Source organism: Verruconis gallopava, assembly GCF_000836295.1.
Source record: "Verruconis gallopava strain CBS 43764 unplaced genomic scaffold supercont1.5, whole genome shotgun sequence".
Taxonomy (NCBI): domain Eukaryota; kingdom Fungi; phylum Ascomycota; class Dothideomycetes; order Venturiales; family Sympoventuriaceae; genus Verruconis; species Verruconis gallopava.
Window position 1 is genome coordinate 474,127 of NW_015622141.1, and position 22,840 is coordinate 496,966.

Below are 22,840 nucleotides of genomic sequence, written 5' to 3' on the forward strand. Positions count from 1 at the left end.
GACTTTCGATGCCAAACTGCCACGCGCATTTCTTCATGGAGACTACAAGGGTAGCTCGGGACCACGAAACGCTTCCAGGCCGTGGTGGCCATGTGCTGCTATTACCCCAGGGCAAACTCTGGGGTGAAATTTGATGATTGGGATAGATAGAACGAGCCTCTTTTTTCTTACATATGAGAAGGGAGAAGTCGTGAATCATTTCAGTCCGCTTGTCGTAACGTTTAGTTCTAGCCCTCTCCGTGCGACGTGATTCAAACGTTGCACGATGGCATCCACCTACCCGGACGAGAAAAAAATCAACAATGCACAGAAGAGAGAGTATAGCGACGATCTGGAAAGAACCCAGACAGTGTACGATGACAATTTCCACGGACTGAGTTTGAAGACTATCCTAGTGTATCTTGTAAGCCTATGACTAGGGCTCCATGCTATGTCGATTACAAGGCTGACGCATTATTACAGGCGTTGTGCATTGCGTACTTCGTCCAGCTTTTCGACATCGTCTGCTCGGGTGCTTATGCTCGAACGATTGCTGCAGCCGTAGGCACATCAACCGACTCCGCGGTGTGGATTTCCCAAGTCATCGTTATCGTCACAGCGACTCTAGGGCCCCCAGCTTCACAAGCCGCTGACTATTGGGGAAGAAAATGGTTCTTTGTTGGAAGCTCCGTGTTTGGCTTCGTAGGCGCCATCGTCCTTGCAAGAGCCCATAGTATTGGCCAGGTCATTGCAGGCCAGACTATCTCCAGCGTGTTCTTCATATCCCAACCCATCCTCATCGCGGTTGGCTCGGAGATCTTGCCGCGAAAGTGGAGGCCAATCGCACAAGGGGGTCTGAATGCTGCTGGTGGCCTTGGAGGAGTCGTCGCCTTTTTGGGTGGTCAGTCGCTGATTGACCAGAGTCCTTCAGGCTGGCGTAACATCTGGTACATCATCACGGCTTTAATGGGAGCGTCAGGTATCATCATTGCCACACTATACTGGCCGCCACCAATGCCACTCCAGAAGACGTTGTCTGCAAGCGAGAAATTCAGACGGCTCGATTGGGTTGCCTACTTCCTCCTTGCTGCAGGTCTTGCCCTTCTTTGTATGGGTCTCTCCTGGGCTGAGTCACCATACCCTTGGTCTAACGCTCACGTCGTCGCCTGTATTGTGGTTGGTGGCATGCTCATTTTGGCGCTTGTGGTTCACCAAACTTTCTTCCAAAAGCACGGGCTCCTTGATCATGACCTCTTTAAGAAGGATCGCAACTTCGCCATTGCAATCGGATGCTTCTTCCTCGATGGTATGATTTTCTGGGCCTATAACTCGTACTTTCCTTTCGAGATGTCAACACTATATGCATATAACAGCTCGGCGATTGAAGGGGCAAGAAATTGCATGAATTTTTTTGCAACATTCTTTGCGGTCGCACTGATCCCCGTCATCTCCCACTTCACCAAATCGATCCGCGAGCCAACCGTCATCTCCTTCCTCGCTTACGTCGTGTTCTTTGCTCTTATGGCTAAAATGGACGTCAACGAGACTGGAAAAACATGGGGCTACCCAATAATCATGGGTCTCGGCCTGGGTTGGTCCTTGACATATCTTGTAGCTGCTGCACAGCTTTCTGCTCCGGCACATCTTATCGCAATCACGAGTGGCATACTGCTTTCGATTCGCTCGCTAGGAGCTTCGATAGCTCTAGGAATCTGTGAGTCTATCATTTTCCTCTCCAGCAATAAAATTCTTACCATTGACCAGACAACGCGATTTTCAACTCCGAGCTTAATAGCAAACTTGGGTCTAACATCGCTGCTGCCGTTTTACCACTGGGTCTTCCACCACAATCGCTCGAAGCTTTTATCGGTGCACTAGCCAGTGAAGCATCAGAGTCTGATATTGCAGCCATACCAGGTGTGACACCGCAAATTATCGGCGCTGGCGTTGCGGCTCTCCAAAAGGCATTCCTCAACAGCTTCAAATGGGTGTATGTGGCGGCTGCTGTGATATCTGCTGTAGCCGCAATAGCCTCCTGTTTTCTCATTAATCCGGTGAAGGATCTGAATAATCATGTTGATGCTCCTTTGGATGAGGATTGACGACACAAATCCCTTTCATAGCTATGGGGAGGAGGACATACGACGAGACTATTAGATGTATTGGTTCATATAATAAGCGAGCGAAGCTAAATGTTTTGCTACATCCTTCAGCGTTTTTTTTTTTTTTTTTTTTTTTTTCACTTGGCTACAGGTCAAGATAGCAAAAGTCCATCGCAAAATCGCTCTCAGTTCTCTGAGTGTCCTGTCTCAAAGATTTAGCAAATATTCCTTTCTGGCGTCATTCCCATATGTAGACAGGCCCTAGTGGAAGAGGTGAATGAACGAGCGATCTCATACGATTTAAAACACCTCTCAGTGGGATATTTTTAGACATGAGGAGCCTGAAGAAGGCTGATACGCCGCTTTTCCCTAGCTACAGGATTTTAATGATGATTTAGGCTCTGCTCGCATTTCGCCGTTGAGTTACGAGACGCTAATGCTTCTGTGCAGCCTGACGTGTGGCCTAGCAGATACTCGCTTGAAGGGCTGATGAGCAATTGCGTCCGTTTTCCTACTGAGCCTTCAATTACGTGGACTTGTGACATATCGCTGACCGTTATGATGGTACTATGATACGTGTGTGTTTCATCTACTCGTTGGACCATTGAATTAACGTCAATTCTAGATTTGTGGCCTCTAACTCCTCTCTGAGGTTCAATGGGGGCCTTAGAATTGGCTTAGTCGAACCACGAGCGATGCTGAACTCCTTGGGAGGATCCGACGTAGCTACGGAATATTCAGTCGAAACATGTAGTATCGTAACTCTGCATTGAGTCTAGAGAACCGTCTGAGCTCTCCGTCAAACCAATGCCGTGATGCCTCGAAGTGTGTTCCCAATTTTCAGCCGTCAGACGATGCATATGCAGCAGCGGGATATGGTTGTGAAATGTCCAAAGATGGCCACGGCCGATTACCGCTTCGACACAAGTGGTAGAGATGTGGACGACATCGTCGATCCGAGCTTCGGCATCGGGCTGTTACCCATCGAGATGTTTGGCATGGCACAGGTCGTTGCCACGGTGTGCCCGTGGTGATTTGCGTGGTTTGGACAAACTATGCAGGGACCCAGAGGATTAAAATGATGGGCGCAGGGGCCCGCGAGGGGGAGACCAGACCCAACCTCTCCCAAGAACGACGCTAAAATTTGGGATGCGGAGAAAACAACCAAAACCTCATCCCGTGTCCGACTGAGCTGGACAACTTACATATCTCTAAATATCGCTGAGCACATCTGGCTTAATTGAAGTGCTGTAGCATCCTTCCACCGGGCGAGCTCCTTGGATTCGAAAACAACAAGGCGATGGGCAAAGCTGCTGAAGCGTTGTACTATCTGGTACACCCTAGCGAACTTCGCTCCATAATCCAATGGTACTACCTAACTGCCACATTGGCTTGAATAGCAGTACATCATGTTGACACACAATACACAGGAAAGTGTGGCACGATCCTGTCCATGAGCGCGATGAGTCCAAGGAGTGTGAGACACTGAAAAGATGCTTCTACTTTCTCGACAAAACCTCACGCAGTTTCGCCGCCGTTATCAAGGAGCTGCATCCAGAGCTCCTCGTCCCCGTCTGCCTCTTCTACCTGATCTTGCGCGGCCTGGATACCATTGAGGATGACATGACGATCCCACTGGCAGAGAAAGAGCCACTACTCCACGATTTCGACAAAGTTTTGGACAAAGACGGGTGGAGTTACAGCGGCAACCACGTCAAAGAAAAGGACCGTGACTTGCTTGTTGAGTTCTCATGTGTCATCACCGAGTTCAAGAAAATCAAGCCTTCCTACCAGGCCATCATCAAAGATATCACCAAGCGCATGGGCGACGGCATGGCAGAGTACTGCAATAATGCAGAACACAATACCAACGGTGTCAACACCATTCAAGACTATGAGCGGTATTGTCACTATGTCGCTGGTCTTGTGGGCGAAGGTTTGACCAGGTTGTTTGTCGAGGCTAAGCTCGCTAATGAGGTCTTGCTCGAGAGGCCAGACCTTCATGAATCCATGGGTCAATTCTTGCAGCAAGTCAATATCCTGCGTGACATTCGTGAGGACTGGGAGGACAATCGCCGTTTCTGGCCCAAAGAGATCTGGTCCAAGTACGTAGACAAGTTTGAGGACCTTTTGCAGCCAGAGAACAAGACCAAAGCTATGCACGCATCCTCAGAGATGGTCCTCACCGCCCTCACGCGTGCTCCTGACTGCTTGTACTACCTCGCCGGGCTTAGAGAGCAGAGTGTTTTCAACTTCTGCGCTATTCCACAGAGCATGGCCATTGCGACACTTGATGCATGTTTCAATAACCCGGCCATATTCCAGACCAATGTAAAGATCACAAAAGGCCAGGCGTGCAGACTCATGTTGGATAGCACACAGAATCTGCAAACTCTGTGTGATGTATTCAGGAGGTATGCAAGAAGCATTGCAAAGAAGAATGATCCCCGGGATCCAAACTTCTTGAGCATCAGCATTGCTTGCGGAAAGGTGGGTCTTGACAATGGCGTGCTACGGAAGACTTGCAGCTGACGTATACTCTAGATCGAGCAATTTATCGAGACCATCTTCCCCTCGCAGAAACCAGGAGCTGCACCAGCAGGCAAGCCATACAAAACTGCAGAAGCTGAAGAGAGGGAGAGGCTACGTCAGCAGGAATCCAATTGGGACACTATCTATATGTCCCTTGCAGTACTTGCAGTCCTTACCATTATCACTGGCTTTATGGTAAGTCACCTCAAGTACTTCCATGATATATTGAAATGCGCTAACACTTGTTCGAAGATTTTGATTGCTTGGTTCGCAGGTGCACGATTTGACATTATGTTTGAACAGCTCCGCAAAGGAGTGCTGTTTCCACCAACTAATCTTCAGGAAGCCGCGGACATCGCAAAGAGCCATGATCACGGGGAGCTTTAACATTTGTATGTATGTTCTTCTGAGCTTAGAAGGCTTTCTTCCCACACACAAGAGTTTATGTACATACCGTATTAATATCAGCGAACGACGTTTGTGCGACTATTTTATATTGGTTAGACGCGTCGGTCAAAGTTGAAAGAAGGTAATATTACAAATTAGCACGGATGTCAAATTGCAATTCGGCCTTTGTCCATGGCTGTGGTTGTGCCGAAGAAGTGCTTATATGAAAGATGCGACATGACTCCGCTTCACTGCGTTTTGAGGACGCTTTCAATTGCCTCTGTCACTCATTGAGAAGGATATGAAAGCGATGCGGTCCACATCTGTTCCAACGATGTTCCTTCAGGAACAATCGTCGAAGACTTAGTTTGCACAAATGAGTCTGAACTAAAACGTGAGTATTTTCCGGGAACGGTTCTGAGATGCTTTTATTGGCAATTTTAGGCCTACTCCAACCTTCTAATTCAGCAAATGTCGCGTTGGGTTGCAGATGGAAATGGCTCTTGATCTTTATAGCGTGCATAGTCTAGTGCCTTTATGGGCCAAAGCAGCGAAGTACATCTAGCGTGTTGATGCTCTCGGTGAATGTGATTTAAACACACCCCTTGCTCAGCATCTCTGGGGGACATCTCGTCGCAGCCGTCCAGATCTCAAGAGTATCTCAGTCGTCTCGACTTCGAAAACCTCTCAGCTGTGTGATCAGTCTGTTAAAGGCTCCCTAAACTGCGAATGCATCTAGTCGAACCTAGGTCCACCAAGGTGCACGCTCGTTGCACTGCTGGACAAGATGAATAATTATGGACCGCCTTACATGCAATATATATATATATCCTTGGGGTACACAATTCTTATCTGAGCATATGTGCCTGGTGATGACAGTGAATATATGGGTCGCCAAGTTTGAATTGGGAAAGTGTCCCAAATCAACGATATCTTCGACTCCAGCGACAGAAGCAAATTTGAACCAGTCGCTGATTGAGACGCGGAAAAGCGACCGAACATTGATACATCTGAGTCTCGCCGTTCATGGCATACATGATGGTCTGGATTGCAACAATTCATGCGTGCTCATAGACCCATTGCCCCGTTCAGACACAATTGGCTGCTTTCGTTCAACGTGTGGCTAAACGTCACAACACTCAGGAAATGTAGCAAGAGTCGTCCGACATCGCCGGCTGATCTGGGTCGAGGTAATTTCGGCGAGGATATCGGCCGCGCAGTGCCGCTTGGTCCGGGTCACGCCACAGCAAAGCTGCAACATGATTGGCTGGGCAAGTTCGGGCCAAGAGCGACGCTCGGAGAATGAGCGAAGACTTTTATCGCGTTCATCTTATCAGATCCTTTCGCTCCTCCGCTCTGTATCGACTGCTTCCATTGACCCCTCATGGCCGCTTCTACAGCTCTCCGTGGTGCACCTCAGCGTGACGACAATGAGAAGAGATCATCGTTACCTGCCAAAGGGTTAATGTAAGTGCAGCACTGTCTTCCCATTTTTTCCTCCGCCGTGCCACTTGCGCGTGATTTATTGCCCGCCAGCGTCGAAAGGCTATTCTAGTGGTCGTCGAGCCGCCTCAGGTGCCTACTTCACCCGAGTCTAGCACCTAGATTTTCATCAAGTCGCGCGCATCTCGTGACCAAAACTGACGACAATCTAGTCCGCTCAAAGCAACAATCCAAATCAGACCATCCAATCTGGCGGCCGCTACAACAATCAGTCCTGCTCCTCAATCGCCACAGGCCCCGGTGCCGCAATGCAACGGGCCTACCAGCGGCATAACAACCATCCTGCCACGACCAAAACCAGGCCGTAAGCCTGCAAGCGATGAGCCAGAGAATAAGCGCAAGGCTCAAAATCGAGCTGCCCAGCGGGCCTTCCGGGAGCGAAAACTTCTGAGCCAGCAACAACTGGAGCTCGAGAACAAGGAGTTGAAGACTGAGAATGAGCGTCTGGAAAAGGAGATACAACTTCACAAAAACAACATAGCGCACTTTCAAGCTACTCAGGCGAGGCTGGATGCGGAGCTGACCGAGTCGAGGCGCCGCGAACACGATCTACGCTCTCAGCTCGAGATTAATCTAAGTACTCTGGCTGCATGCGAGAGACGGATGCGTGAAGCCGAAGCTAAGACCAATCAATACTTGAATGAACTCCACAGTCTTCGTGCGGAAGCTGCCATCCTCCGGTCGAAAGTTAACAAACCTGTGCGACACTCCGGGAGGCCAGACGCATCCATTCCACCAAGTGTCACCAATCCAACTGGAGGCTGCGATGACTGCGGAAAGGATGGATCTTGTCCTTGCGTTGACTCTTATTTGCAGAATGACGAAGCTGCGTCGAAGGAAAATACCTCTTCACAGCGAAATCCCATGTCCGTCGAGTCCATGCTATCACCAACCGTCACCTCAGAACCTTCTCGAATGAACTCTATTCCTGAGCTGATCAGCGACCATTCCAGCCCAGAGGACATGGAAATCGACTTCACATACGCATTCAAAACTTCTCAGCTATCTACCATCCCTAAATCCGACAAATGTGGGTTTTGCGAGGATGGAGGGAAATGCATATGCGCCGAGGCAGAAGCCAACATCGAAGTTGCGTTGCCTCATCCAGATCCACCTGCAACTGTTGCCATCGCAAATACGTCAGTACCCAAATCTTCCAAACCTGGCACCTGCGCCCAATGCCAGGCAAACCCCGAGCAAAAGGCGTACTGTGAGTCCTTGGCCCGCGCTCGACTTTCCAGCCGAGGCACCCCTGAAGGAGAACCCGTCACCAAACGCTCCCGCACAAGTACACGCAATGTGCCCGTCCCCTGCGCCGAGGCGTATCAGTTGTATAAGCGATATTCGTCAAGCAAAGAGGCCCCCAGTTACGATGAGGTCTACCAAGATTACATGAAAATGCATTCTACGGAAGTTCGCGGCGATACAGCGCAATCCTCATCGACATCGCAGTTAATGGGCGTGCAGCGGCCGAAGGAATTCAGCGCGTACGAGGCCGATATTGCAGCAGTAATTGCCACCCTTCATAAACAGCCACCCAGACCTAAGAATTTGAGAGGCACAAAAAGTTGAGGAGAACTTTGAGAGATTTGGTAATTGCGAAAATATCCAGAAGCAGCGAGGTTCAAGTTCTTATCGAGCTCTACGCTTTGCTGCATAGTTTCATTACAAAGCCCAAATCTAAACCAGCTCGCTTTTTGTGCAAGTAGTTTTCAAATTTAGGCTAAGCGAATACCGTCCTCGGTCCACGGGAATTTGCTGCGTTTCGGCATTGTTGATGCTGATGCAGTAACATTCCGCTGATCCTTGACAAATCTCGTGCGAGCACTTGTCCTAGTCCATATTCGAAGGGCGATCTTAACCGGTGATCAGGCCAGAGCTTTTGGGTCATTAGAAGTACACATGTAGTTACCGAGGCTCTAGTCTCTCGCATCATCTTCGCGCTAGCGGGCTCCACAGCAAAAGGTATAGACATTTTAAAACATCTAATACCTGTACTATCTGAAGCTTTTTGGACCTTGAGAGGGTTGGTTCATATCAAACCCATTTCATAAGTTAGAATAGCGATATTTAGATGATTAGATGGTCGGTGTTGTGACGAACTTTACTGTGATTATGACCTTGATAGGATGAATATATGCAGAAATTACTTCTCGATCACACTTGACATTTCATGTTCCTTCACCTCGCGACTCGTCTACTGCTTAGTTCCCATCGTATTAAATGAGCAAAAAATCTTCTTCCTGAAGCTTCTGTTGGTTAAGGAGGTCAATGGCCTCGCCATACATCCATTTCTCAATATAACTTTAGTAAAGTTAGTATCCATCAAGATTTGGTCATGCCGAACATGCTCACCAATCTCCAATAATTTCATAGCTGGTGTCTCCTGTCGCAGATATTGGACGCAGACAGAATGGTGTTCTTCCCCCATACAGGGCAACAACAATATCTCCACCTTGTGAAGCACTCGGTGCAAGGCCCAACTCACCATTCTCGGTGATGAAGATCCGTCTACCATGAGCTATATTCAAAATTTGGGTGTCTTTGCTGAGATTCAGCACACCCAATGCGCTCTTGTCAGAAAGATGCTGCACTCCCAAGGTGTAACTTCCCGGGTTCGACGCAATTTCAAGTGTGCGTCGCATGCGCCACGTCCCGTATATCTGTGCTATCATACGATCCTTGAGATCGCCGGTCGCGCTCGCATCCGTATAATAGCGCTCCCGCGCGAAAATCGTCGTCAATCTTTCGATAAATTCCGCAACCCGGCGTGTGAAGTCAAGCGGATTCATGCCATGGGGACGAAGGCTGTTCGCAGCCTCGTAGATCTCTTCGAGTGGCAGCATCATCCGGATCGAGCTTGGGCTACCGGTTTTGGTGATGTTCTCGAGCCTGATTCCGCGGATAGTAAGCATTCGTCCGTCAAATATGCTGTTCACCTCCTTCGTTTTCGTACAGCGGAATATCGGCATGTAAAAAGGAAAATTTGCTGGGCTGGGAGCGGTCCAGTCGGGACACCAAGAAGGCAGGTCCAACCTATTGTTCCCATAATCTAATGCAGAAAAGATTGCAAGGCCCACGTCACTTTTTATGGATAGTCTCACCACGTCCATGAATACGGAGGAGGGTGTTCGAGTGTAATCTGGAACTATGGGTTGGAACGAAGAAAACAACCTCAATAGCCCGTACAGATGATCTCTTGGATCCGTGGCATGAGTCGATTTGAATGATATCATCGTCGCGGCTAGACTATGCTCTTCGCTCACGCGAAAACGTTTCCGGGCTGTGGAGACTGACCATGCAGGTGCTAAATGAACGGAGGGCAAGTAGAGAAATCGAATATCCGCCATATAGGCCTTCACATACTTCTCCGGCCGGAACGAGAGATCGGTCAAAATTTCCACGACCTTTTCGAAGTCAGACCACATAAGCGATCTGTCTCCACAAATGACTACCGCTCTGCTCGCGACAGCGACTTCTTGCACAATCCATACTCTGGACCACCACGGCCTGTCAAATATGTCACGCATGCCTTTGCATGCGACAGAAAACTTGTGATCGGAGCTTTTGTTGAAAAAATCCAAAATTTCTTGTGGGCTATTGCCAGCATTTGCAAGGCGTTGGATCATATTCATCCCCAAACTGCTGTTCCACGTTTCCTCGCCAAGATCAATGATTACTTGGCTTGCCAGAGCATAGATAGCCCACATGCGACCTACTTGAAGATTCTTCTCTTCAACGTTTTCTTGATTGATGCAGATGGCGTCGATCCATAGCCTTCGAGGGGATCTGGGATACCGCAACCTTCGCAAAGCAGATGCAAGATTCGACGTGATTGACAGCATTTTTCCATTAACCAAGATTCGCTCTGTGCACTCCGGCTTGCCCCATACGTACGACAAGGCTTCATAATGGCCATCTGTTGCTCCCAGAGAAGTGTGAATCAAGGAACACGATATAAATTGGCCGCTCGGGGGCTGAAGTTGGATGAGCCTTATACCCCATGCTCCCGGAGTATTGGAATCCCCATATGAAGAATCGTCCTTGAGTGGGCTGTACTCAAATTTGTCATTGATTTCATTCTCCATGGAAAAGGCTACGATCTGGAGAGGCCTTGAAAACCGGCATGAGGCGCGCACATTTAATTACTCGAGCCTGGCTTAAAGGTGCAGACATTTGACGAACGCTTAGAGATTTACAGCTCTTCTGTGAAACAGAGCACTTCTGTGCGGCCTTGATTCACACGTCGGATTCATGAGGTTGGGCTAGGATTACAGGTCGCAGTCAGTTCTACGCGTAGATGTGACTAACCTAGCTGAGATGCTTTCGCCCAGACTCTCAAACGCGGACGAACGTCACCGACGTCGCCTCACCAGGCATTAACTGATCCAAGCAGGCTTTTCCTATTTCGGTTGACCTCTGCATCGTCCCATCGTCAACAGAGGGGCTGATATGTCGTTTTTCGCCACGATTCCAACCGTACATCTTTAAAAATGGGATCTGCCAGCTCTAAAGCATCCCAGGCTGCTGGCGGCTCGGTAGCACGTAGATATCCATCACGGCCTTCTCCAGCAACGCAAAGATCACCTCAACAGCAAAACTCAGGGCCGAACAGACATCCATACCAGGAAGTACGAGAAACTCGGGATAAAAGTAAGTTCAAATATTTGAATGCATAACAGTACTAACGCTAATTTTGTGCGTATAGTTGTTGATACCGATGCGTCAGATCCAGTCCTTGCCTCAAAACTTCGAAAGATTGGACCAGTGCAATCAAATCCCTATCAATCTCATACATCAACACAATCAAGGTCTGCGAGACAGGCTTCCAGAGGTCTTACCTCGAAGCTGAACTCAATTGAAAATGAACTCCCTCCGGGCTTGTTTCCAGATGCAGAATCAATGCACAGCAATCCAGCTCTACTAATATTGAAAGCTCGCAAAAGATTGCAGGAGCAGGCAGACTATGAATTCAACAACATCGGTAAACGTAATTTTGCCGGGAAAGAGATGGCGGATGTCCACATGGTCATGGACGCGTTGAAGATGCGGCGCTCCGGCATGCACTTGCAGATAATTGAAAAACAGCTAGGTCTGAGGGAAGGCTTCATGGCTAGGCTCGGCGACAAGGGCGTGACCGAGCCTGGTTATAACTAATATTACTTCTGAGAACATTGTTCTACCATTGGCGTGTCTTCTGGACCATCTCCACCTGCTTAACCTCCTGGATTAACCCGCTGAAAGTCGTTTATAGCGTCTAGCTCTCAAACGCGATGCAGAATGAGCAATCAAGACATCAAACGTGCGAATTCTTGCCTTCGAAGCTTTCAGTAGAAGCATGCCAGATGCACGAGCGCTGTAAGACATGCCGACTTCATCTTATCGTATTAAGGTCGAAGACTAGATCAGTCCATTATGAGCAGGTTAAGTCTCAAGTCCACAAGAAGTCCACTCGTCCTGTTTTACTTCTCGATAATTTCAACCTTCAGTGTCTGACCACTCAGGTGGCATATTGCAAGTTGAATTTCGAGATGGACTGATAAATTAGGTTGAACAGAATTTATGGTCTTTGTGCTCAGGCGCTCGTCCTGGTCTCTGGTGGTCCATTTGTATTCTGGGGTCGGCATTAACATTGCTAGAAAACCAGGCTTACTGGGTTGCCATCCTAGCTACAGAAGTCGAAACCATTGTCAAATATGGCAAATATATTCAATTACATTGAAAGATGCCTAAACTCTTATCAAAAGTCGAATATCAAAGAAGAATTGTTGGGGATTCTCTAACTGTACGAAGGTCACCCTGGTGATATCTCATACGTCGAAGTGTGCTTGGAAGTTCACACATAAACTGAAATTTGTTTTACAACGTCACTACATACTCCGTTCAAGTAGCAAGCAGTTGCACATATGATAGGCGAAATTGTCCTTGGTTCAATAAGGGCAGGTTTGGTGACTAATCGTGGATTAAGCACGAGCAACTTTCGGAACCACTGGTTCATTCAAATTACTAATGATCTTTCAGTGCTCGCTACAACTCATGACTTGTAATCGATAAATCTTGATCAAAACGAGAACAAAAGTAACCCAATCGCAACCAATGCTACTGCGATGGGCCCTGGGACTGCCGTAACCCTCCCCGATCCAGCAGTCTCTGACTGGGAGACGTCAGTAGAGCTTGTCGAAGTCGTTGAACTTGTTGGAGTTGCGAAGATGCTGAGGCTTGTACTTGACGGTTCGGCGGTGGTGTTCGCAATCTGGAAGCTACATCCCTGTTTTGACTCATCTCAATGCTGCTGGATCTACATGGACAGGAGACAACTGAAATCGCACATACAACTGGATATATGACGGATCCGTTCAACGCAGTGACGCTCACCCAGTCCGCCGTGCATTGAGCATTTCCCGCCATCGGAGCATCTTGCCAGCAGAAAGGGCTGACCGAGCCACCAAATGGGGCGCCAGCTAGATTGTCGTTACAATTACCTGGATACGCACAGCCATCCTCCAAGCATCGAATGATTATGTTTCCTTGGAGACTCTCGGATGAACAAAAGCTATAGTTCGGAGCTGGACATTTAATCGTTGGGTAGTTACAGTTGGATACTGCACAGCAACGTCTTTGTAACTGGTCAACCATTTTTAATACGTGCTGGAGAGCCAATCCTTACATTGCTAGAGTCAATATCAAGCCCAAAACATTAAATCGGACCATTGTCGAAAATCGATTCACTTCAAGCGGAAAAACTGACTGTGCTGAACCAGCAGCGTAAACACAGCGACGTTGAGCGTAATTCAGAACGTTCTTACTGAAGAAGTATCTCAAGTTGACCATGTGTTGCATTTGCCTTCCATGCTAACCAAGCATCATTTGAAACAGCCAAGTATTAGGCCCTTTCTACATACCTTTTCGAATTTCTGCGGGGCTTATACTCGCGCTATCTTAGTGGCCGCAGGTACGAACATAAAGTTGCTACCTTAGCCTCTGCCCTTTCCACATGGGGAACCACAAACTATTTTCAGTTACCCCAGTAGCTTAGGAAATCTTGGGACATGCTATATTTCTTGGCCTGTATGGCTCATGGATTCTATTGGCTTTGATAGCTCTGATCAATGTTGCTTAACGTTGAAAGCAGATTTGGACAAACAATCATCTCCCAAGAACGTTGTTGTCAGCCGAAAATCATGCGGGTCTTCATTTTGCTACGAGAAAGAAGATTGTCTTCTCAAATATTTTCCAACGAATCAGTTCTCAACTCGCCTATTTAGCCGACCTTGCCGGTTCTCGAAGTTCCATACACGGTCTCGCAGAGCATCTTCAGAACCCAAGCAGCACCTTCCTTCAGACCGAGAAATGTCACATGAACTTCTGACTAGTATCCTTTCAGGAAATACGGCGTCACTTGCGAATGCAAATGGAAGATGCAATAGTGACCCATCTGCCTCCAAGTCTACAGTTCAGATTGCGACGGGAAAAAGCAACCCTATCGCCAACAATTCATCACGGCGAAACACTTTGTCGTCTTCACAGAGACTGCGATGGAATCAAAAACTCGAAAAGACTGCGATTTGGGTACTCATTGCTGGCCATCTGGCAACAATATCTTGTATGGCTTTGTTGGCTTTCCTGTGGTTTGCTGGCCACGAAAACACAGCGTGGCACATGATAGCAGCAAGAAATTGGATACCTAAATCCGTGACGATCATACTTAAAATCTCCATAAGTCTCCAGATTGGTACATGCAGCGCCATGCTAGCTGCGCTAGCCTTGGAAAGATTTGAAGTTGAATTGGTGAACGCCGCCCCCATCGCCTTGATCAAAACCAATATTTTGGGAAGTGGATCAATTTTAGACTTCGTCCTCTATCCGAGTTGGCTTTGGAGAATGATGCGAGAATGGGGATCAATCCTGCCCTTGTTCATCATGGCTTTCGTAGGCATCCTCGGCTTCCTCCAAACAATAACGATTGTTCTCATTAGCGACCTCGACTTGAAAACTTTACCGGCAAGAAGCAGTGTGGTAACAACGCCTTACAGCCTCAAATGGACCTATACCAACAATAGCAAACAGCCGGAGATTGATATCATTGACCGGAGCACAACGTGGCTGCGAAAACCACAGATGTATCCTACAGTTGCCGAGTATTCCCAGCCTCGGTACATCGAGGATGGCGTGGAAGACACTGGAATAAGTCTTCGCGCTTTTTTGCCCTTGACAGCGGCCTCTGATAGGGAAACGCTGCATGAATATATTGGCAGAACTACTGTTGTAGATACCCGTGTGACTTGCCAAGTCCCCGATCTTCTCAATGCCATGGTGCAAGCCAGCTCGACTTTATTGACGCTTAACGGCACAGTAAGGGCTACCACGAAAACACCGCGACTTGGCAATTTCACAGCTGTCATATCTAACGTACAAGATTCCAACGGACAAATTCCCTACGAATACAATGTGCCCGTACCTTTCTCTTGTACAGCAGGTTCAGACGGCGAAGGTGATACTATTACCAAGGCGGCTGGTCAGTGGCGTGTCTCGCTTTGTCAGCTTGGAGAAACGTCTAGCGTGGCTTCTGGCGGGCTTGTCAGTGAGTTTCGTGATCCCGCAAGGCTTCCTAAGACGAGACAGTCGAGAACGATCCTGGGGATCGGATCTGAGCAACTTGGGACTGGATACCTTCTCCTCAACGTGACTTTAGGCGGTGCTGCAAAATGGGAGGCCGTTACAGGGAATGGCGCAACAGCTCCAGCAATCAGTCAACACGGGCCGTGGCGCGACCTCGTGTACTCCAACGCTGATCTTGTGCTCAGCGTTTCGCTGTGCTATTCAGGATTTGACGCCGCGGACTTGCCGGTTCAAATAAACAGCAAGTCTAATCGTTCTGAACCGTTCCCTACTTATGATCGGCAGAGCGGGACATTCAAGTTCGAGAGCGTGCGTCGGCAATTTGGACAAGAGCGTGAACACTAGCTCCACGTGCGGTATCCTAGACCTCAAACCGCAGAGAAACACATGGCTTGCCGAGGACGACGAGTTGTCGCCCATGGAACCATATATTAGAAGATTTGTCAACATGTACACCGAAAAAGTCGCCGCCATTGGCATTGGCAATGCTCCAAATATAACGACGATACTATGGCAAAGCGCGGAATGCTTGACGCTAACCTCACAAAGGATATGTCCCGATCCGATGTATATGTGGCTTTTCCAGGACATTGTGAAAACCGGCGGCTCGGTCGCCTTTGCTCTTCAGTCCCTCCTGACCTTGCTCTCGAGTCTAGCATATTACGATCAGCTTGGTCAATTCGATAAGATTGACCAGGCTCGACAGACTTTCTTCGCTACGACGAACACGCCTCAAGATTACACAGGTTTCATCGCCGTTGCTGCTGTGGTAATCATACATACAGTCTTGATCACAGCTGTACTTTATGTGTTCCTGGCACAGACAGAATGCTCGATGCTGGGCAACACATGGCAAGCTGTTGGGCAACTGGTCAGCACAAACACGGTTGACTTTTTTGATATTGCCACAATTCGCAAGGATAGCCAAGTGCAGCAGTATTTAAGACGCGTTGGAACATATCGCACAAGAGTTGGGATTGGAGAGCGACAGACAGATGGGCATGTCGGCTTATTAAAATCATGAGTTCAACACGGCAAATCTTCCCACGCTTAGATTGCAATTGCCAAAGTCTATCGAGGATGGATCTGACGTGGCACTCGAAACTGAGGTACGCAAACCCATGCTGAGTCTTGCAACCTAATGTAGGAGCCATGAACGGCGAAGCTTCGATGAAGTGTTTCTCGGATCCATATACAGAGACGCAAACATAGTACTAGATAACAGGCTGCTGAGAGAGAATTTCAATTCCTGTCTAGGGAGTATACAGGTACGATATCGCTAAGAGGGGTATAAAACTCCCACCTACAGTTCACCGTTTTTACTCTGGAATCATTATAAAGCATAGCAATTCGTTAATCATGTTTTGTTGTCCGTCCCCAATGCACAGTTTTCCTCGGTTTCTCTCGCCGCTGAGAAAGCTTAGGTTTAGCCATCATCGTCCAGTGTAAGAACGCATTGTTCTTTTGTGCAATCCTATCAAATATTCTTCATGTAAATAATACGCCATAAATTATTTCACGTGTAAATGGAGGCTTTAGAATCGTGTCTTTCCCGTTTCTCCTTGGTTTTGTCGATGCTTTGCCTTGATAAGATTATCAGATGTTGAGCGGCTTAAAAATATTGCATTAATCGGTAATTACTGCGTTAAGGTGGTAATTCAGAAGTCTGAAATCCACTCACCCAATCTCCTGTATATCAGGGTCTTGGTACTCTGAGGCATCGTGCTTATTCCAGATGTGCCTGATGAGGCCTTGTGCAGACTCAAGAAGCGTGTCCTTTTCTCTGTATCGAGCGCAGAGAACGCAAGCAAAACCGCCGTTTGCGCGATGGCACTTGATGACAAATCGATTATTGACGAGGTAAATGCGGTCCTCTATAATTTCTTCGTCGTAATCCGGTGTTACTATTCGATCGCGGACATGCTCCTTCGTGATCTTCCAGGCACGCCCGGGTTCGACGTCGAGCAGCACGCCACAAACAAAACAGGAGCACCCTCCACCAGATAGAAACTCCTTATCTAAAGCCAAGCGATTGTCACGTTGCAAGTCATAGCTATACCGGCAGAAGAGAGGGTCATCCACGGTGTCGGCAAATGTCTTCGCCTTGCTAGGTGCAGGTAGGGATTTACGACTTGCAGAAACGACACTAGGTTGACTTGAGATCCGTCGAACAGTTGGTGGGCGCTGGATAGGAGCGGCTTGAAGCATGCGCTGGTATTGACCTTGAAGAGCAGCAATGGAACCGTCACGTGCTAGCTCAGTCGCATTGTACAGCTTATTGATGTTCTCGATTCGTCCTGTTCGCAGAGCTTCGTCAAGCAACTGAATGACAGTGCCTTGAAGAGTAATGATCTGGCCCTGTAGCTGGTTTTGGGTGATAGCTGTGTGCAGATTAGCACAAGAATCGTGACTGAAGTTAACTACATGTACGTACGATCGCCCATGGCAAATCTGTCGCCGAATCGGGCGAAGTCACGATTATACTCTCGGCGAATCAATGGGCCGGACTCTTGTAGCGACTCGCGCAAGTCGTCTTCCCTGACACGCCGAGCATTCTTTTCCGAGCGCTCCTCGATTTCTTTCATCTGCTTTTGCAGCTGACTGATCTTGTCATCTTGTCCCGTGTCGACCTTCTTTTGCTTGCGTTTTTGTTCGAGTCTCTCATACAGCCCCATGCCAGTTGTGAAAGTTCCTATGATCGTCGAAACTAGCGTCGCTATGATAAAGGTTTTCTTGAGTCGGCTTTGTTAGCCCGAATAGACAGAATATGCGTTAGACGGAGGCGTGAAGATTCAGATTTCCCTCAGCAGCATCAGGGCAAGACATTTCTTAGCTTTGGCCTTGACGGTACGACACTGCTATCTGAACTTGGAGCAGGCATGCTTACCTTGAGGTTTTTCTCCTCGATCATATTTGCGTAGTTCATTTTGCATGTGGTTCCTGCAGTTGGCCTGCAGCTAGCCGATGCGTGATCTTTGCGTGAGCACAAGGCCGAAAGCCAAGTTTGAATGAAAGACTTGGAATTTGAGATTTCGGGTGAAGAAAAGAAGAATGAGAGAGGTTGAGCGAAGAAAAGTAGTTTTGTTTCGGTGACAGCCTCCAATAAGCGCGAAGGCAATAATATTATGGTTTCGGGAACTAGAAGTTTAGAGCCGCGAGGTTGGGGGATAGACTATACAAAGATTGACGTCATGTGCATGCACAACGCATGTGCACAACCATTCGACGTCCGCTTTCATTTTCTTGTCCCGACTTTTCATTGTTCTACGAATAATGCCTCATTGTTCCAGTCACCCGCAATGGACACACCGCTGCTTTGGGAGTGGGCATCATTGCGTCTGCGTTGCCGGAGATCGACACCACTTGCAATTGCTGCACAATCTATTCGCTTTTCTACTTTTGGCTAAGTGATCGTGGGATGGAATACTTGTATCAGGACTCCGCAACCCAGGACAACCCAGGACATATGCATTTTGGGCACCGGGTACGATTCGTAGCTATCCTAAATCCTGAGCTGTTGATGCCCCGGCCAATAATCAAGCACAACATGGTCTCTCATCCGCCCTAACAAGTGCTCGGATTGACCTAGCGTGCGGGACGGATCGTCATGCCCACTGAAGCTCGATGCACCGCACCCAAAGCTGTCCAAGATCCTCAGACCAAGACAACCGCGTTGTCAGATGAAATTCAAGGCTTGAAGGATCCGATGTCCACACGTGGGGTCCTGCAGGAAGCGACCTTCGGATGCCAAGACCCTTCAGCGCAGTCTCTACAACCTTTTTGGCGGTTAGCTCGTATTTGGCCTCCGTCGAAAAGTGGTGCCACTGAAACATCCGAAATCGAGCAGCACATCTGGCTGTTCGTATACCTGTGTAGGACTGGTTCCCAGCCCTGACTGGCAAGGATTGATGCTGACTAGTGGCTGAATCACCAGAGAAAAATTTCTCGATTTCACGTGCAATAAGTTCGGGTCCGCGTCAAGGCATTGGCTTGCTTATGCGCCACGTCCGCAAGAGTCAGATCCGGGTAACCGCGTCATCCCGCACAAAGTCAAGTGATGATGATTATACCTTTGTATTCCTCGCAGACTGTGCTCCATGCTGCCCAAATTGTCGAGAAATCTAGACTTTTGGAGCCGATGGAAATGCATTTCCGGCCTTGAACCCCGCAAGAGGCCGATCGCTGTCGTGAGAAACATACTGAAAATCACTCCCTCATTCTTGTCTTTACCGCTTTGCACTTGCAAGCAAAAAGAAACAAAAAAAAATCAGAATACAATTCTTGAGCGGGATAATGGAACGTTTTGCACCTGTAAAGCCGGAAGATCTCTCAGCTGAGGACAAAGCACTTTGGAATGAGCTTTCCGAAATCAAGGATAAACTTTTCGGGGACCAGTAAGACAGCACAACGTGCGAATCTGGTCTAGTTCAGATCATTGAGAGCATCGAATTAGTTTTGTTCTTAAACAAGCTGATGGTTCTTTTGCTGGGTATGTGCTTTGAGTTCCTACCTCCCCCCTTATCGCGATACTATTTCGCTGACCTTGTGATAATAAAGACCATTTGAGACCGCTTACGAGCTTCCTGACGCCTTCCGTGCGTTTATCAATTCCGCTGTCCAGCTTGGAAAAACGCCAGAGTTGCCGAAAGATGCACGTGAAACGGCAATCATGGTCGTGGGAGCGTATTACAATAGTGGATACGAGATCTACGCACACGAGCGCTTGGCCAAATTGGCTGGGTTGACGTGGCGTCAAATCGATTTTATAAAGATTGGCAAAAAGCCATCTGGAGAGGATGAGCTGTCCGAGAGTTGCTCCATTGCCTACGACGTTGCTATCGAGCTACTGGAGGGCAGCGGACGGAGAGGGCGGCTGAGTGATGAGATGTGGGACAAGGCTGTGGAAGCATTCGGCAAAAGAGGGGCACTTTGCCTGGCTCATTACATTGGTTATTATGCCTATGCATGCATGCTGATGAATGCTGCTGGCGTCGGACTTCCACAAAGTGAAAGCATAAAAAAAGTGGAAATTTAAAGGTATGTTATTCAAAAGCGCGCGGCGTACACAGTAACAAGTTGGTGATGCATTAATTAGATATGCTGAGATGAGTATGTCTACTTTAACAGACCTGGCCCTGCCGGCGAAATTTGTGCCTAAACGATTACAAATTCTAAATCCTATGCGATAACCTCTTCTTTTGCGGCCACATCGTCCTCGGAAGCGTCCTTTTAAGACTCTGCTTCCTTTTCTATGTCCTGCTTTTCATTTTGTTGCTGCTGAGCAGCAGCCTGTTTTTTCTTCAATTGTTCCTTTGTGCTTCTCACTTCAACACCTAGGGCACCCACGAATGTGATACATGCCAGAATTATGCAAACAAGCATCGGCCCATTCATCAGTGCATAGTTGTATGAACGAATGACTTGATCTCTGTATTGTGGAGGTACGACGTTGCGGATTTCGGTCGCGCCTGTGTTGAGAAGGGTTTGCATGTTGAGGACGCCGGCGGGTAATTGGCGCAGTTGCCCTGCGAATTTCTTTAAAAAGACGTTCTGGCCAACTGACACGAAGACAGCGCCTCCGAGGGTTTGGCAGAAGAATATCAGCGCGGAGCCGGTGGGTACGTCACGATGCTGGAGCACGGTCTGAACCGCGAGGTTGGACTGTTGCATACCCATGCCGATGCCAATACCTAACAATACCTGGTAACCGATCCATTCGTTGTGACCGCTGTCTACTTTCCAAGTGTGTATCATGCCGGTACCAACTGTCATGATGACAGAGCCGCACCACATGAATGGAGTATAGTAGCCAAATCGTTGTACAAGGATACCGCAGAGCATGGCGAGCGTGACCAGTGACAAAACCAGAGGGATGCTCTGTATACCAGAGTGCACGGCTGACGAGCCTTTGATTGCTTGGAACCAGATTGGGATGTAGTAGACCTCAGTCATGAAAACCGAACCATTGAAGAAGGTGTAGATTGCAGAAAAAATGACGCTGCGTTGCAAAATGATGCGTGATGGAATTGTGGCCGTGGTGTTGCGAGTGATGGCTTGGACGATGACAAAGGCGACGAAACCGGCTGCGAATATGACGAGGAGTAGTATGACCCTCCATGAAGACCAGTCATACTTTGTTCCACCCCACTGAAGGGCCAAGAGCAGACAAACGATCGATGGGAGGAAGAACAGAGTTCCCAAGGGATCCAGTTTCATGAACTGTTCCTTCAACGTGACCTTCTTTTTCTCCTTCTCGTTGAGGTGAAGGAAGAATGTTAGGAAGGTCACGACGATACCACCCAGGGGCAAGTTGATGTAAAAACACCATCTCCAAGTTGCTTTCGAGTCAGTGAAAGCACCGCCGAGTAGAGGACCTACTACAGAGGCAATGGCGAAGGTTGCTCCAAATAGTCCTTGGTACATTGGACGCTTGTGCAGGGGAACGGTGTTGATCATGATCGTGATCGCGCCTGTAAAAATGCCGGAAGACCCAAAACCTGCGATTGCACGCCCGATAATAAGTGCGGTAGAGTTCGGTGCTGCTCCAGAAATTGCACTTCCTACTTCAAAGAGGATGATACCGGACAGGAAGACCCATTTCGTGTTGTAGAACGTGTACACGCGGCCATAAACCAGGATGAATCCACAAGCTGTCAACATGTAACTACTGGCATACCAGCCTATGTCGTCGATGCTGTGAAAACTATCTGTAATTCGAGGCACGGCCGTGGCGAGAATGGTACGGTCCAGCGCAACCAAAAACATGGAGATGTACAAACACAACATGATCACAGCGGTTTTGGCCGTGCTTGGATAGACGATTTCTGACGCATTGGTCTGGGTTGGCTGTATTTGACCGCCATCGTGCTCTGGTGTCTTGCCTCGCGAAGAGCGTGAACTAACCGACGGTTGGACTTCTTTGTTGGAAGCCTCGTCAAGAGCCTCATGACTCTTTTCGCTGGGCTCCATGGTGACGAAGAAAACAGTTAAAAATCAAGAGTCCAACGCCAGGAAATGATGTGAAAGGAGTGAAGCTAAAGCGAACGCGTGCTTGAAGGATGAATCGAAATGGACGGACCTGGCTGTGAATCTGCGACGAGCGGTTGGCAAAAGGAGGTGGAAAATGGATGCAAAAGCTTTAGCAGCAAGAAAGTAGGTGCACTGTGGTAGAAGGGACGAGTTGAGAATGTAGACATAGGAAGAGGAGGAACAAGTATTCTGTGTACGAGTCCACTTCTTATCCGTCACAACGGGCTGTAGCTTAATGCGACGGGGTATAATTCGCCCTTCGGCTCCGTGTCTTCACTATCACCAACCGGTTTCTAGACCAGAGAGGAGAAAGGCACAGAATCGCCTGGTAAACGTACCCCCCGCAGGTACCCAGCGTCTCCATCGCGCACGCCCCACAGCAAGGCTCTCTTAGATGAAGCCTCCAAAGGGGCTGACGTTAATGGCAGCAGGTTCGATGTGATCTTGGAAGTAGCCGTCTCTTTGACGAGCCACCACGGTTTCGACCTTTTCGGCGCCAAAAAACCGCTCGTCAATGGCATTCAAGCAACAGGCCCCTGCGAGGTGCCATCATCAATGGTGCTTTTCTTCGACACTCAAGTGGCGTCTGCGATGGCAACGTATCATCTCCAAGGTATTCGTAAAATTTGTGCGTCGGGGGTGCATATAAGCCATCTAAACGAGCCGCTTCGGGCCTCCGAGAGGACCGA

General features: G+C 48.4%; 10 protein-coding genes across 16 annotated transcripts; 7 read left to right on the top strand and 3 right to left on the bottom strand.

Moving 5' to 3' along the window:
• Positions 1–189: 189 nt before the first annotated feature.
• PV09_02070 (uncharacterized protein) lies at positions 190–2,128 on the top strand. The gene is made up of 3 exons (XM_016355058.1): positions 190–403; positions 463–1,693; positions 1,744–2,128. Exons 1-3 carry the CDS (start codon positions 266–268, stop codon positions 2,079–2,081), a joined length of 1,707 nt encoding a protein of 568 aa, XP_016217074.1. The 5' UTR covers positions 190–265; the 3' UTR covers positions 2,082–2,128.
• A 768-nt stretch (positions 2,129–2,896) lies between these two features.
• PV09_02071 (uncharacterized protein) lies at positions 2,897–3,115 on the top strand (the record flags this gene model as incomplete). The annotated part of the gene is made up of 1 exon (XM_016355059.1): positions 2,897–3,115. One exon carries the CDS (start codon positions 2,897–2,899, stop codon positions 3,113–3,115), a length of 219 nt encoding a protein of 72 aa, XP_016217075.1.
• An 86-nt stretch (positions 3,116–3,201) lies between these two features.
• Positions 3,202–5,845, top strand: PV09_02072 (farnesyl-diphosphate farnesyltransferase). Its single transcript, XM_016355060.1, has 4 exons — positions 3,202–3,449; positions 3,512–4,571; positions 4,626–4,808; positions 4,866–5,845. Exons 1-4 carry the CDS (start codon positions 3,382–3,384, stop codon positions 4,998–5,000), a joined length of 1,446 nt encoding a protein of 481 aa, XP_016217076.1. The 5' UTR covers positions 3,202–3,381; the 3' UTR covers positions 5,001–5,845.
• Positions 5,846–6,360: 515 nt separating this feature from the next.
• Positions 6,361–8,660, top strand: PV09_02073 (uncharacterized protein). The gene is made up of 2 exons (XM_016355061.1): positions 6,361–6,467; positions 6,656–8,660. The coding sequence occupies exons 1-2, from the start codon at positions 6,385–6,387 to the stop codon at positions 8,073–8,075; spliced, it is 1,503 nt and encodes a 500-aa protein (XP_016217077.1). The 5' UTR covers positions 6,361–6,384; the 3' UTR covers positions 8,076–8,660.
• Positions 8,661–8,854: 194 nt separating this feature from the next.
• On the bottom strand, positions 8,855–10,760 carry PV09_02074 (uncharacterized protein; the record flags this gene model as incomplete). The annotated part of the gene is made up of 1 exon (XM_016355062.1): positions 8,855–10,760. The coding sequence occupies exon 1, from the start codon at positions 10,589–10,591 to the stop codon at positions 8,855–8,857; it is 1,737 nt and encodes a 578-aa protein (XP_016217078.1). The 5' UTR covers positions 10,592–10,760.
• A 139-nt stretch (positions 10,761–10,899) lies between these two features.
• Positions 10,900–12,574, top strand: PV09_02075 (uncharacterized protein). The gene is made up of 2 exons (XM_016355063.1): positions 10,900–11,156; positions 11,212–12,574. The coding sequence occupies exons 1-2, from the start codon at positions 10,997–10,999 to the stop codon at positions 11,658–11,660; spliced, it is 609 nt and encodes a 202-aa protein (XP_016217079.1). The 5' UTR covers positions 10,900–10,996; the 3' UTR covers positions 11,661–12,574.
• Positions 12,575–14,423: 1,849 nt separating this feature from the next.
• On the top strand, positions 14,424–16,146 carry PV09_02076 (uncharacterized protein; the record flags this gene model as incomplete). The annotated part of the gene is made up of 2 exons (XM_016355064.1): positions 14,424–15,431; positions 15,502–16,146. The coding sequence occupies 2 exons, from the start codon at positions 14,424–14,426 to the stop codon at positions 16,144–16,146; spliced, it is 1,653 nt and encodes a 550-aa protein (XP_016217080.1).
• Positions 16,147–16,349: 203 nt separating this feature from the next.
• Positions 16,350–18,256, bottom strand: PV09_02077. 4 transcript variants are annotated; one of them, XM_016355065.1, is made up of 4 exons: positions 18,010–18,256; positions 17,557–17,854; positions 16,804–17,503; positions 16,350–16,705 (listed from the first exon to the last, which is right to left on the bottom strand). In XM_016355065.1, exons 1-4 carry the CDS (start codon positions 18,046–18,048, stop codon positions 16,639–16,641), a joined length of 1,104 nt encoding a protein of 367 aa, XP_016217081.1. In that variant the 5' UTR covers positions 18,049–18,256; the 3' UTR covers positions 16,350–16,638. The 4 variants fall into 4 exon arrangements, with proteins under 4 accessions (XP_016217081.1, XP_016217083.1, XP_016217082.1 ...); XM_016355067.1 differs by having other exon boundaries at positions 16,764–17,503; XM_016355066.1 differs by having other exon boundaries at positions 16,350–17,503.
• A 142-nt stretch (positions 18,257–18,398) lies between these two features.
• On the top strand, positions 18,399–20,305 carry PV09_02078. 4 transcript variants are annotated; one of them, XM_016355071.1, is made up of 4 exons: positions 18,399–18,994; positions 19,057–19,611; positions 19,680–20,159; positions 20,218–20,305. In XM_016355071.1, the coding sequence occupies exon 3, from the start codon at positions 19,792–19,794 to the stop codon at positions 20,155–20,157; it is 366 nt and encodes a 121-aa protein (XP_016217087.1). In that variant the 5' UTR covers positions 18,399–18,994; positions 19,057–19,611; positions 19,680–19,791; the 3' UTR covers positions 20,158–20,159; positions 20,218–20,305. The 4 variants fall into 4 exon arrangements, with proteins under 4 accessions (XP_016217087.1, XP_016217085.1, XP_016217086.1 ...); XM_016355069.1 differs by having other exon boundaries at positions 19,057–19,516; positions 19,576–19,611; positions 19,680–20,305; XM_016355070.1 differs by having other exon boundaries at positions 19,680–20,305.
• On the bottom strand, positions 20,189–22,429 carry PV09_02079 (uncharacterized protein). The gene has a single exon (XM_016355073.1). It carries the CDS (start codon positions 22,089–22,091, stop codon positions 20,352–20,354), a length of 1,740 nt encoding a protein of 579 aa, XP_016217089.1. The 5' UTR covers positions 22,092–22,429; the 3' UTR covers positions 20,189–20,351.
• Between the last annotated feature and the right edge of the window lie 411 nt (positions 22,430–22,840).